Source organism: Motacilla alba, chromosome 6 (assembly GCF_015832195.1).
Source record: "Motacilla alba alba isolate MOTALB_02 chromosome 6, Motacilla_alba_V1.0_pri, whole genome shotgun sequence".
NCBI classification, from domain to species: Eukaryota; Metazoa; Chordata; class Aves; order Passeriformes; family Motacillidae; genus Motacilla; species Motacilla alba.
Genome location: NC_052021.1, coordinates 36,131,252 through 36,145,466, shown reverse-complemented (window position 1 = coordinate 36,145,466; position 14,215 = coordinate 36,131,252). Strand labels below are relative to the sequence as shown.

General features: G+C 54.0%; 1 protein-coding gene across 20 annotated transcripts in view; it reads left to right on the top strand.

Moving 5' to 3' along the window:
- The window catches only part of LOC119702638 (janus kinase and microtubule-interacting protein 3), a 62,906-nt gene that overhangs the window by 25,351 nt on the left and 23,340 nt on the right, over positions 1-14,215 (top strand). For 10 of the 20 annotated variants that reach the window (XM_038141023.1, XM_038141022.1, XM_038141013.1 and 7 more), the window contains exons 5-11: positions 6,005-6,220; positions 7,838-7,957; positions 8,376-8,522; positions 8,932-9,063; positions 9,534-9,569; positions 10,898-10,957; positions 12,633-12,761. In XM_038141023.1, the coding sequence (XP_037996951.1) occupies positions 6,005-6,220; positions 7,838-7,957; positions 8,376-8,522; positions 8,932-9,063; positions 9,534-9,569; positions 10,898-10,957; positions 12,633-12,761 (840 nt within the window). The remainder of the gene's footprint in view (positions 1-6,004; positions 6,221-7,837; positions 7,958-8,375; positions 8,523-8,931; positions 9,064-9,533; positions 9,570-10,897; positions 10,958-12,632; positions 12,762-14,215) is intronic. The other 10 variants (XM_038141017.1, XM_038141020.1, XM_038141027.1 and 7 more) reach the window with 6 other exon arrangements.

Below are 14,215 nucleotides of genomic sequence, written 5' to 3'. Positions count from 1 at the left end.
CCTGCCTTTGCTGCTTCCCATGAACATCCCATAGCGAGGCTTACCCAATCCCAAGTGCTCTTTTTCTGCACCCCTGAGTGCTGCCCACGCAGCAGGGCTTTCAGGGGACTTCTCTCCATGCCCACCGTGGTGCTGTGCCCCAGCACAGGGCTGGGTCTGCTCCTGTGTGGCTCCCACCTGAGCAGGTCGCTGGGATCTCACCTGGCCCTGCTCACCTGGCCCTCAGGTGTGTGGCTGCTCAGCCTGCCCTCACCTAACCCAGCCCTGGATCCTCAGCTAGAGCAGCTCCGCTCTCAAAGGCAAGAGCTGCACCCCTGTGGCCTTGGAGTTCTCCTCTGGCCCGTGTGGGACTGGCTGGGGAGGTTGGAAGGGGTGGTGGTGCTTGGAAAAGGGAGAAATCCCCATGGGAGGGAGCTGGGAGGTTGGAAGGGGTGGTGGTGCTTGGAAAAGGGGGAAAATCCCACTGGGAGGGAGCTGGGAGGTTGGAAGGGGTGGTGGTGCTTGGAAAAGGGAGAAATCCCCATGGGAGGGAGCTCCCTCGCAGGGAAGGCTCTGCAGCAGAGCCCGGCAGGCCAGCAGCACCTTGTGGGGCTCGGGGGGTCACGGCTGCTGTCCCAGCCCCTGCCTTGTGCACTCCCGAGCTGCCGGGGGCTGCTGCCCTGCCCAGGGGCCGGGCACACAGCCCTGCCCTCAGGAGGTGTGTTTTGGGTCTTGTCTCAGCATCCGTGTGGTGTCACCATCGTTTTGTGTTTGCCATGCTGCTTTACAGCCTCAGTGTCCTGGCACACACCCCTCCAGGTGTCTTCTGAGTCATGAGCCCTTAGCTGTTATCCGAGCCCTAAATGAATTTAAACTGCCCGAGGAGCTTGCAGCCTGGCCCCAGGTCAAAGGCTGGCAGTGTGAGCACGCTGCAGGGAGCCCCTGCAGGACCCCTGCCCTGGAGGATGCTGTACAGCATCTCCTGGGCCCTGACCCCAAAGGGCCTGGCAGGGACTGGCACACCAGCGCTGGAGTGTCCCCTGCCTTTATTTAGCCTCCTCTTCTCTCAGGCTTTAGGCTGTTAAGGTTTTTCATAGATTATTTTATTTTTATGAAGAGGACATTAAAAATAATTTACAACCAACTGCTCTATTGATGCTGTTCAAGTATCCTGCAGTGTAAGTACATTCTCCTCTGACCACACATCACTGGGGCATTGATTTCATTCAGCACAGTGAATGGGGGGCTAATGGACATCCTAAATAAACCTGCTGCCTCACGTGGAAAGTCCCCACTAATGGCCTTTAATGTAGAAGCTGTAAAATAAATATGGTCTTGGTTATAGGGAGCAGGCTGGTTCAGCGGGATGTGATCTAAACTGCCTTTGAAAATCGAACTTTTTAAGAGTCCCTGCTTGAAAGAATCAGATTGCCTCAGTGCACCAGTGGAATGACCTGGTGCCGTGATTTTACCTGGTGCCATGATTTTACCTGGTGCCATGATTTTGCCAAGCCCTGAGTCCTCCTGGGTGGAGCCCAGTGCTCTCAGCTCCATGGGCTCCACCTCAGCCCTTTTGGTGGGAGCTGCTGGCTCCTGGTGGGGAGGGCCCTGGTGCCTGGGGTGACAGAGAACCCGGGATGCACTGACTCAGCTTCAGGGCATTTTCTGTGCTGGCATTGCCTGGCAGCGTGTGACAGGAGCAGAGGGAACGGCCCCAGGCTGGGCCAGGGCAGCTCAGGGTGGGCACAGCAGGAATTCCCCCATGGAAAGGGGGCTCAGGAATTGCCCAGGGAGGGTTGGAGTGCCCAGCCCTGCAGGTGTCCCCTGGAGGTGGCACTCAGGGCTGGGGACAGGGTGGGCACGGGCACAGCTGGGGCTCCAGGGTCTGTGATTCTGGGTATTCCCCAGATAAACTCCAGCTCCTCACTGCAGTCATTCCCAGGGCCAGGGCTGACAGCTCCCAGCACTGCAGGCAGCACAGGGAAGGCAGCTGGGTGGTTTGGGGTGTTTTGGGGTGTTTTGGGGTGTTTTTGGGCGTGCTCTGGCCCCGGTGCTGTGCTGGCACACGTGGCTCTCCTGTCTGTCCTGCCCAGGCTGGCCCTGGCCCTCAGGAAGTGAAATGCCCCTGCAGATGGGGGCGAGTACAGGTGACAACAGCCTCCCTGGAGAGAGTGTCTCATTTTAGTCAACCGTCCTTAAATTGTGCTTTGTGCGTTCTAAACCAGTTTCAATAGTGCACAGCTGTGTTTGGTGACATTTGTATGGGCAGGAGTGCTCCAGCCTAGCTGTGCACAGCCAGGGCAGCAGCTTTCAGCCTGCAGTGCTCCCCAGGCCTTGATGCTTGCCGAGTGGGGACCAAAATTCAGTGTGGAGAGGAGCATTTAAACTTTAATTAAACTCTAGGTTGGTGAGGAAGGAGGAGTTCTGCAGAGCCGTGGCCACTGCAGCCTCCTCACTCCCATCTCCTTTATCAGGGGACTGGGAGTCAGAAAAACTGAGGAAATGAGATCTGCTGGAGCCCGGGGAGTGGTTATTTTCAATCTAGATAAACTCGAGTTGATTAGGCGTTTCAAAAGCTTTAATAACCTGTGCCAATCCCCCGGTGAGACCCCTGGACATGGAGAGCTTCACAGCTCCCTCATGGCAGTGCCACCCCACAGCCACAGAGGGGACCGAGGTTCTGAGCACCATTCTGAGCCTTTGTGTGCTCTGAGACCCTGAGCTCTGCCAGGCTGAGCTAAATTAGTGAAGATGTCTGATTTAAGGGTGGGATCAGATGAAAGGATAGGAAGCTGAATTTTCAAATATTGATTTTATTGGTGATCGATTTAGTCATTACCCTCTGCTTTTGATTCCCTCCTGTGTTGAGACACCCCCCCATATCTTATTATAAAAGCAGTGCAGCATCTGAAAGGTAGACACGTGTTTAAGGTGAATTGTTCCTCCTTCCACCTGTGGATTTTTTAGTCATTTTTGGTTTGACCCTCATTTACCACGTTTTTTTTTCTCCATCTAAACCTGGGCTGAAGGATTTTGTTGTATATGAAAGCCAGACAATATTACTCCTAGTGTGAGGAGGGTCAGGGAACCTCCTCTTTCTGAGGGGTTCCTTTCATGTCTCTCAGGCCAGCTGATGATGGATGGATTCCCAGTGGCTCTGTGGCTGCACTGGGTCTGTGCTCCAGTCGTGGATTCCCAGTGGCCCTGTGGCTGCACTGGGTTTGTGCTCCATGGATGGATTCCCAGTGGCTCTGTGGCTGCACTGGGTTTGTGCTCCTCTCATGGATTCCCAGTGGCTCTGTGCCTGCACTGGGTTTGTGCTCCATGGATGGATTCCCAGTGGCTCTGTGGCTGCACTGGGTTTGTGCTCCATGGATGGATTCCCAGTGGCACTGTGCCTGCACTGGGTTTGTGCTCCTCTCATGGATTCCCAGTGGCTCTGTGGCTGCACTGGGTTTGTGCTCCATGGATGGATTCCCAGTGGCTCTGTGGCTGCACTGGGTTTGTGCTCCATGGATGGATTCCCAGTGGAACTGTGGCTGCACTGGGTTTGGACCAAGCAGGGTGTGTGTCCCCTGTGCCTGAGCCCTTCTGCCAGGGCTGGCACACCCCAGGACCACCCTGTCCCTCCCCACCTGGGTGTCTCAGCCAGGTGCCAGCGCCCTGGCAGTCCCGTTGAGGCTGGGACAGGTCTCCTGACATGTCCTGATGCCAGCTCAGACTGTGGGGAGATGTGCTTCCACTGGACAGGGATCCTCCTCTGTGCCCCCAGCCTGGGGGGATGCCTTTGACCCCAAGCCCTGGCAGCTTCAAAGGCCATTTTTGTCAGCATCTGTCAGCTTGCAGGAGCCCCAGGAAGACTGCAGGGACAGATGTCCCAGGCAGGACCCTCAGCCTGGGTTTGAAGGAGGATGGCAGTAATAACTTTGCCAGAGTCACGGCTCAGAGCCTGGAGCTGCGGGAGCACCGAGGGGCAGCTCATCTCCCCGAGCACGGCTGCTGCTCTGTAATTGGCACCAGCTGTGCTGGGGCTGCCTCCAGCAGCAGACACATAAATATTCATCAGCATTCGTGCGGCTCTGGAGTGCAGCGGGCGCCTGCAGGTGGGTGGGTGGGTGGGTGCTCCTCCTGCACTGCCGCCCCTTCCCAGCTCCGGAGCACCAGGCTGGGAGCAGGGAGAGGAGCCGGAGCCTGGTGCAGCACAGCCCAGCACCAGTACAGCACCAGTACAGCCCAGCACAGCCCAGCATGAGGCCAGGCTGGCCCTGCCCGAGGGCAGCGTGCCCACGGACCCACAGCACTGCCAGTGAGTTCTGGGGGCGCCTTGCCCTGCCTTCCCCCCCTCTCATCCCTGTGCTGAGGCACATCTTTCCCTTCCATCTGTGCTGTTTCCACACTGTCTCTGTCTGTCAGTGGCTGCAGGCACAACCTTGTGCATGTCGTGTGTGGGAATTTACTCAGGTGAAGGACGATGTCAAGGCTAATGTTTGCTTGTGGCCTATGAAGGTTGTGTTTAGGGATTTTTTTTTTTCCTGGAAAACAAATTGTTGGTGAAATGCTGTAAAATGTTTTGTGTTTTCTCATCTCTTTGTTCCTCCCAATTTCATGTGTTGCCTTTGTTGCAATATGTCTTTGTTTCCGTGTGAATAAGAATTAACTACCCGATATTCTGCTTATTTTAAACAAATAATCATTTGATGGTGTGGTATCTTTTCATCTGTGCATCCGTTCAGGTTTCTCCTCATTAGGCATTTAGCAGAAAGACCTCAGGTGCTCTGGAGCACCTGTGTCTTTGTTTCATTCAAAGTCAGCAGACGCTGCCATCACAGACATTGTTGAAAGGGTCGTGAGTGAATGGCACCCAAAATCCCTTTCCTTTGCTCCGTTTTGCTTTCCTGGTGCCTGGGTGACCTGCAGCACCTGCCCTGGCTGGGCCACCTTGGCCTTTGCTGCAAACAAAGTCCTTGGGGTGACTGTTGATTCCCTGTGTCATTTTTTCCAGGTTTACAGACAAAGCAGAGATAAAAGTACTATCACAGCTCTTACAAGGCAAAATGTTCTTATTTGAAGCAGGCCAGGTTCAAAAACTGACCATTGAAATTAGATGTCTGAAATCTCAAAAAGCAACGGCAAATATCTCGTGTTTCTGGAGTCTGAAAGCAGCTGGCAGACCCCTGGGGCGTGGGTGTGATTTCTGCCTTTCTGTGGAACCCCTGCCACCCGGGCTGTGACCACTTCTGCAGCCGTGGGTGATGGGCCTGGGGCTCCAGGGTGGGCAGCACCCCCGCCCAGATGGGCTGGGATCAGGGATTCCTTCCCTGGGCTGGACCCAGCTGGGCTGGGATCAGGGATTTCCTTCCCCGGGCTGGGATCAGGGATTTCCTTCACTGGCAGGACCCAGCCACCCTGGTGAACTCCATCCAGACCCCAGGGGTCGGATCCTGGCTGATCCCACGGGATGTGCACAGGCCCTTGGCACAGGGGAAGGAGAGCATTAGAGGTCACAGGGGATTTGTCATTTAAGCACTTCATGATTTTGCATAATGTTTATTATGTATAAGTAAAACCTCTCATGGAAAGGGAATAGCTCACAAGGGAGACTTTTGGAAAAAAAGAATTTAAAAAAATATTTCTTCAAGGAATTTTGAAAATTTAAAGGATACTGAGGTTTAAAGATTAATAATCCACATTTTCTAGAGGTGGCATCCAAGCAAAACGCTGCAGTGTTTGAGTTCAAGTGTTTGAGTGAAACAATCCAAGTGTGATGCGAGTGCCAAGCTTTAATTTTTTTTACGATATTCTGCAGCGGTGATAGGATTTCAGGCTGTTTCCCAATATTCCCCTGCCAGCTGCCTGCCGAAGGAGGGGTTTCCTGCAGCGTGGCCCTGGAGAGGGGCAGTGCTGCAGCCCGGAGCTCACTGTCACTGCCTGTGTCCCTGCGGGGTGGCAGGGCAGCGGGGCTGCGCCGCCCCGGGGTGCCCTGTGCTGCCGAGCGCTGTGTGACTGTGTTCTGTTCTCCTTGTAGATGGAGGAGATTAAGTTTAAGGACAGAGCAGTCTTCGTGCTGGAGAGAGAGTTAGGGGTGCGAGCCGGGCATGCTCAGAGACTGCAGCTCCAAAAGGAGGCTTTAGATGAACAACTGTCCCAGCTCAAAGAGTCTGACCGGCATCTGAGCAGCCCCAAGCGGGAACTTCCTTATGCAAGTGGTGCAGGAGACGCTTCAGATCATTCGGGAAGCCCCGTAAGCACTTCCACGTGGTTCCACCTAAACGAGTGACAGAATCTTGATGAGTGCACCCTGCAGCAAGAGCTGTCCCATGGCTGTGCAGGGCTCCTGAGGCACCTGCTGCTGCTCTGGTTTTTGTCGTGCCCAAACCATTGAGATTTCCAATCAAACCTCGCCATGGGAGAGCTTTTGCTTTCTGTCGTTTTGTTTCCCAGTTGGTTTGGTTTGGGTTTGGTTTGGTTTGGTTTGGTTTTGTCAGCAGGGTGGAATTCCTCTGTTCTCTCTCTCCTTTTCCTCACTGTGCCATGCTCAGCCACCCGCCTTAGTTTGCCAGTTTGACACGACTCTGCCAACAAACGATGCAAATGCATTTCTCACCCGGTGCTGTTTGTGTGCGAGCTCTCGGGGGCGCGGGCTGGGGCTTGGGGAGCAGATGTACGAGGCCAGTTCCAGAGGGGACGGGGAAGGCGCTGCGGGGCAGCACGGAGCCTGCAGCCCCCAGGGCAGCCCTGCTCTGCTGCTCTCTGTCAGCAGGACACGAAGCAAACCAAAGAGCTCCTCACCTATTCTCTGCTGTTCATGCTCTGCAACAGCCAGAGCGTTCGATTGGAGTCACCCCTCCGCAGTGGCTTTTGCAGTGTAACTCTGGCACCTCCCTGCTGGGGCCCCCCTTTGCCCAGAAGAGCCCCCGGGTAACTGCCCTCGTGCCTCTGACGTGTGCAGGTCGTCCTCATTGCTGATCCTCATCAAGATTTCTTTTGCGACAGCCTTGATTGTCTCAGTTCAAGTGTAAACTTATACCTGAGCAAACCAATCTGTTTTATTCTTTGGCCCGAGCCTCTCCTGCACCTGTTGAATGAGGAACCCTAGACCTCCCAAAAGTGCCACCAGCACTGCGGGCACTAATTTGCCTCTCTCTAGTTGTACTCAACTTCTGCCTAAGACCAGAACAAGTTGTAGAGAAGGGGGAAAGTCTGTCACGTTTGTCAGTAGCTGTAACTCCTCTGATTCTGAACGAGAACACTTCTACCTATATCTCTATTCATTTCTAATTTGATTGAAGCATTTTCACTCAGATCAAGTGCTACCCCTGTGGCTTTACGAGTGACTCTTTAGGACCCCATAAGGGCCACAGCTTTCTGGAAGAAGAGCTTATTCAATGCACAACTGCATGGATTTTCCCCATTCAGTAATTCAGTAATTTTAATAGCAGTTTCTTATGACCATGTCCTCAGAGTGGACGATGTGTCTGAAGCTCTCAGTTCAACAGTGGCATCATTGGAACACGGCCTCCAGTTTTGATATTTTCTGTTGTTTCCAAGTTTACCATTTGTAAACTTTGTGTTTGCACACTTGTATTATCACATTTGTGATGCTGTATTTGCATATGCATATACACATACATATGCATATGCATGCCTCTGCATTTGCATTCTTTGTTACATTTCCACTCCTGACTTTCCGTTGGTCTCACCCTGCAGCTTTCCATGGTCACTTGGGTTCCACGGGTTACACTCGACGCGAAAACATTTTGAAATGTTTGGCTCTGGGATAAGAGAAAGTTTGAGCTTTGCCAATGTGCTCTGGCGTGTACACTTATGAGCAGTTATTTGCAGTTGATCTTTGTTTTAGGAACAGCAGTTGGATGAAAAGGATGCCCGGCGCTTCCAGCTGAAAATCGCGGAGCTGAGCGGGATCATCCGCAAGCTGGAGGACAGGAACGCGCTGCTGTCGGAGGAGAGGAACGAGCTGGTGAGTGCAGCAGTGCCAGGGCCTGGGGACGCGCTGCCCTGTCCCAGAAACACCCCGGGGTTTGCTCCTGTGCTGCCTGGAACGAGGGGCTGCCTCCTCCTCAGCTCGCTGCCCGGGCTGGGCCGCGTCACTCACTCCCCTCTTGGCTCGTGCAGCAATGGATTTTTAAGATGGCATTAGCTTGAATTATATGTATTTATTTTTTAAAAGCAAGTACATTCCCCACATTGAACGCTGGCTGCACAGGCATGTCATCGTCTCGTGTGGGAATGCTCTCTTCCCAATGGAAAATCCCAAGAGTTTTTGATAATTCTGCTTTGCATCGGGAGAAAATACTTCTACAGTGATAGTTACAGAAAGCAGTTAATATATTTGACGAAAAACCTCCAGAGATGTTGTTTTTCTCTTTACTTTTCAGTTGAAACGTCTCAGAGAAGCAGAAAGTCAGTATAAGCCCATTTTGGACAAAAACAAACGCCTCAGTAGGAAGAATGAGGAGTTGTCACATGCCTTACGTCGAATGGAGAATAAACTGAAATTCGTGACGCAGGAGAACATTGCCATGGTGAGTGCCCGTGCTCCTGGGAGAGCGTGGCAGGTGCAGCTGGTGGGGCCGAGCCAGTCAGGCCTTGGCCCACACTTGCAGGTGCCACGGGAAACTGCTCCCTTCTGGCCAGGTCCCTTCCAACCCAAACCTGGCACTCCATGGTTCACCTTCAACTTCCCTGCCAGAATCACCTCACCATCCCTGGGGAATCTGCACCGTGACCCTGCCCCTCTTTCCAGCTGGAGGAGCAGGACCATCCGGCACACTGGGAGCCCGGATGTGGCTCAGCAGAAGGGGAGCAGGAGAGCTGCAGGGCAGCCATTACAGAGATGTTTTTTACTTGCTGTGAAGGGAAGGGCCAGACAAGTCCCTGGATCAGTCCCCTCCTGATCATTTCCTCTTCTGCCCTGTGGTTTTTGGATTCTAGAGGCAAAGAACTGGAGCGATAAGGAGACCAAGCTCCCTAAATGACCTTGACCACAGCCAGGAAGAAAGGGAAGTGGATTTCCTGAGGCTACAAGTAATTGAGCAGCAAAACATCATTGATGAGCTCTCCAAGGTGAGATGGGAGGCTGCTGTTCTTACATCAGAGTGCCCAAGGGCAGAGCAGAGGAAGCCCAAGGAAGGGGTGCCCGAGGTTCTGGGAGCTGAGTGAGCAGCAGGGGAACCTGGCGGGCATTCCTGTGCTTAGTAGTAATAGAAATTATCTGTGGTTAAGGTTTGGGAAAGCCCTTTCAATCTGCATTGGCCTGGCCTGATAGAATCACATCCTTGCATGTGCTGGTGGCCAGATCTGGGAGGGAATCTGTCCGAGCTCCTTCAGCTGGACACACCACCAGGGCTGAAGATGTCTGCAGGGAGGGGTCTGCAGTCCTGGGCTTGGGGTTTTGCTTCCTTCTTAACATGTTCTCTGTCCCTGGAAACAAAAAACACCAAAATCACGATACTCCTCTAGAAAATAACTTTTATTTCTTGCCTTTCTTTTTAAGCCTGTCCAGTTACTGACATTAGTTCATTCTTTTTCAATAGACCCTGGAGACTGCTGGCTATGTGAAGAGCGTCATGGTGAGAGTGACATTACCTTCCCCTCATCTATGTATGCTTTAAATTGCTGTTCGTGGAAAGCAGGCAGGGTACACTAGCATTTATTCTCCCTTCCATCTGTGTTCAGCAGTGAGCTGACCCAGGGGTTTCCTCAGAGCAGATTTTCTATCAGCACTTGTTCACCAGAGAAAAGCACAGCGAGGGTGGGCAGGAAAGCTTTAATTCCACCACCTGCCCTGATGGCCAAGGGCAAGTGTCCCCATCTCCAGGGCAGCTCTATCTGCTTGGAACTGCCTTTTTTCACTCTGGCTGCCCCTGCTTTGAGTCACCCACAGCAGGGTGTGCTCAGCCTGCCCTTGCCCCATCCCTGTGTGTGGTGGGCAGGGGCGTTTGGGCTTCCACCAGTGATGGGTATTGATGGGATGTGCTGTTCCCATTGCCAGAGTTCGATTGTCCCTGCAGCTGGCCTGGCACTGGCCACCAGGCTGAGCAGCAGCAGTGTCAGTGTCCCCAAGGTCACCACACCCTTGTCCCCGGCGGGGGAGATGGAACAGCTGAGGGTTTCCCCTGTAGAGCTTCCCTCTCTGCACTCCTGGGCTTTGCAAGTCCAGAACAGAGACTTTTTTTCTGAGTACTGTAAAAAATCGACCTAATGCCACAAAGAGGAAGAAATTCCTCCCTGGGAGGGTGGGCAGGCCTGGCACAGGGTGCCCAGAGCAGCTGGGGCTGCCCCTGGATCCCTGGCAGTGCCCCAGGCCAGGCTGGACACTGGGGCTGGAGCAGCTGGGACAGTGGGAGGTGTCCCTGCCATGGCAGGGGTGAAAGGAGGTGATATTTTAGGTCCCTCCAACCTGGAATTTGATTATTCCATTATTTCCTCCAATTGGAAAATTGTTGGCAGCAGTAAGGGCTCAAACCTTACTCCAGAGGCAGAGGGGAGCCTGCAGATCCTTGGAGAAGGAGCTGAGCCTGGAAGTGCAGAGTTCAAAGAGGCCCTGCAGTGTGTGCCCCTCCCAGGGCCACCAACAGCCACCAGGGACAGGGGCAGGGCAAGGGCTGCAGGGCCATGGTCACCCGGGGAGCAGCTCAAGGGGACACCCCAACTCTCAGCCTGAAGCTTATCCCCAGCTTTATTTTGGCTTGATTTTCATGGACATAAAGAGCAATTTCTAGCTGTCTGTGGCACAGCTGAAAGATGTTGGAGTAAGTAACCCTGGACTGGTGAGGTGTGGAACAGTGGCCAGCAGGGACATTCCTGCCTGTGCTTCCCCAGTGGCCCCTTGTGCTGGCGTGGTTGATTTCAGTAATTGCTCCCTGCAAACAGCTAACACGTGTCTCTGACTCTGCAGGAGCGGGATAAGCTGCTAAGGTTCCGGAAGCAAAGGAAAAAAATGACAAGAATCCCTAAGGTAAAAACAAAACCTTCCACGGTGACGTGCTGATGGACAGGGCTGGGGGGCTCAGGGCACCTCGGGGCCATGGCAGTGCTCTCCTCAAGGTCTGCAAATGGGTCCTGAACTTCAGTTTGGGGGATGCAGCTCAAGGACACTGGCAGGCTGTATTGGGATATTCAGGGGGGCAGGGGACCTGTTTGCACCGAGCATTCTGAGCCTTCTCACGCTCTGCATTTACCCCGTGGGACTCTGGTGGGATGCGGTTGTCTGAAGAGCAGACAAATTTTATGGATTAACACATCTCCAAATGATCTTCTAATGGTGCTGCCTGGAAACATGTGTACGTAGTAAATAATTCATGATGGAGTTTAGTAACATGTGAAAATTGCTGGTTAGGGAAGCGATGGTTAGAGCTCAGGGAAAAGGGGATGCTGGTTAATGAGGGCCTGGCAGGGTGTTAATGTAAATATTAACACTGAAATGCCACAGTCAGGTTTAATGTCAGGGCTGCCAGTGTGCTGTGATCCACTGATGAACAATTAGAGCGAGGCTGGAGCTAATGAACCCATGAATAACTAATTGAGGTCGATGGGAGATAACTCTGTCATCCTCAGCATCACATCCCGGCCTTGCAGGGAGTCACATTCTGTCTGGAAGCTGCGTGGGGCTTTGGACAGGGGCTGGAGGGACAGCACACAGGGAATGGCTCCCAGTGCAGGGGCAGGGCTGGATGGGAGATTGGGAATTGGGAATTGCTCCCTGGCAGGGTGGGAATGAGCTGGGATGGAATTCCCAGAGCAGCTGGGGCTGCCCCTGGATCCCTGGCAGTGCCCCAGGCCAGGCTGGACACTGGGGCTGGAGCACCTGGGACAGTGGGAGGTGTCCCTGCCACGTTCTGGGATTCCCTGATTCTCCTTCCAATGTTCCCCACTGCAAGTTAAAACCAAAGGTCAAAATCTGGTACGGTTTTGTAACTCATCAATTAAAAGTATCTGTAGGTGCAGGGGGCAGTCTGTCCGGGCGCGGGGGGCAGTCTGTCCGGGTGTCAGGGGGCAGTCTGTCCGGGTGTCAGGGGGCAGTCTGTCCGGGTGTCAGGGGGCAGTCTGTCCGGGTGCAGGGGCAGTCTGTCCGGGTGTCAGGGGGCAGTCTGTCCGGGTGTCAGGGGGGCAGTCTGTCCGGGTGTCAGGGCAGTCTGTCCGGGTGCAGGGGGGCAGTCTGTCCGGGTGTCAGGGGGCAGTCTGTCCGGGTGCAGGGGCAGTCTGTCCGGGTGTCAGGGGGGCAGTCTGTCCGGGTGTCGGGGGCAGTCTGTCCGGGTGTCAGGGGGCAGTCTGTCCGGGTATCAGGGGGCAGTCTGTCCGGGTGCCGGGGGCAGTCTGTCCGGGTGTCAGGGGGCAGTCTGTCCGGGTGTCAGGGGGCAGTCTGTCCGGGTGTCAGGGGGGCAGTCTGTCCGGGTGTCAGGGGGCAGTCTGTCCGGGTATCAGGGGGCAGTCTGTCCGGGTGCCGGGGGCAGTCTGTCCGGGTGTCAGGGGGCAGTCTGTCCGGGCACGGGGGGCAGTCTGTCCGGGTGTCAGGGGGCAGTCTGTCCGGGTGTCAGGGGGCAGTCTGTCCGGGTGTCAGGGGGCAGTCTGTCCGGGTGTCAGGGCAGTCTGTCCAGGTTCCAGGGCCACTCCCTGACCCTGCTCTCTGTCAGAAGCCAGTGGTGGAGACGTTCTATGGCTACGACGAGGAGGCTTCCCTGGAGTCTGATGGTTCCTCCATCTCCTACCAAACCGACCGGACTGACCAGACCCCCTGCACGCCCGAGGACGACCTGGAAGAGGTACTCCTCAAAAACCCCTCTTGCTCTGTGACCTTGGTGCTGGTTTCTAATGAAATCCCTGCTCTGTTCCATCTTTTCTATCTGTCATTGCTGCTCTCTCATATCTGTTCTGTCATTCTGGCACCTCAGACCTCAAAATGAAACACTTCTGTTAAATTTGGTACCTGCATGGTGGTCAGCATCTCCAACTCTCAGGTCTTCAGTAACTTCACAACTTCTCGCCAAGCTGGAAATCTCATATCCTAAGAATATTGAATTTATGGCAGGTTTGCAGGTCTAAAGAACCGAGAAATTGGACAGGCCTTGGGAGGTGTGCTCACTCTGAGCCTGGTGCAGATTTTGGCGGGTGCAGTTTGGGCCAGCCGAGCTCAGCACCGAGCAGGAAGGGTCTGTGTTGGAGCAGGGAGAGGGGATGAACGCTCCCCTGAAGCTCTGGGCTCCAGGGAAAGGCTGGTTCCTGGCTGGGCTCGGAGGCTCTGAGAGCAGAGCACACAAACCTAATACAAATTAAGGGGATTACTCCTTGTATTTGCCAGGGCTTCCCCACAAATGCCTCCCCAGTGTGTGTCAGATCACTGGCCCGTTACACAGCTCTGGGCTTAACAAGAGCCTTGCAATAAACGGGAATGGCCCCCGCTGATGTGCAGCCTTTCTGTGGCCCCTGCTGATGTGCAGCCTTTCCGTGGCCCCTGCTGATGTGCAGCCTTTCCGTGGCCCCTGCTGATGTGCAGCCTTTCCGTGGCCCCTGCTGATGTGCAGCCTTTCCGTGGCCCCTGCTGATGTGCAGCCTTTTTGTGGTGCGTGGCTGCAGGTGTGCAGTCCTGTCTGCACAAAGGAGCCTGCAGAACTCCTCGCTCCATCTTGCAAGATACCTGATGGTTTCCAGGCTGCACTGCGGGAAATCTGCATGTGTTTTGCATGAGCCTGTTTGTTGTTCGTTCCTCTGTTGACACTCTTCCCCCGTTCAGCAGCGGGAAGCTGATGCGTGCACCCAGCGATGTAATTCCATTTCATGTTGAGTGAAATATTCCGGTCAGCCCGACATGAAAGCATTCCACGCTGGATATTGTAAGCAGGGTGAAGAAGATGAAGGGCTCCTTTCATGTTGGCTGTCACCACTTCTACAACTATTAACTCTGGATTCGTGTTTTAATAATTGAGGGAGGCTGTCAGGCTTGGTTTCCTTTCCAGACTGAAACCTTTTGTTGTTAAAGAAGGCTGCATTTTCACCTTTACTGTGATGATTTTCCCTGTTCCAGTGAGAAAGGGTGGTGCAGTCATTAGTGTGCTATATGGAAGGCAGGCTTTTATCTTTCCAAGGCAGGGATTGTCTTTTTATTTCTGTATTGCATTTCCTGGAGGTAAGAGCATGCAAGAGATGTGTGGGGGACAGAGGAGAAGCAGCTTGAGGGCACTTAACCAAGGCTTTTTGTACCGTGCTTCCAAACTGCATT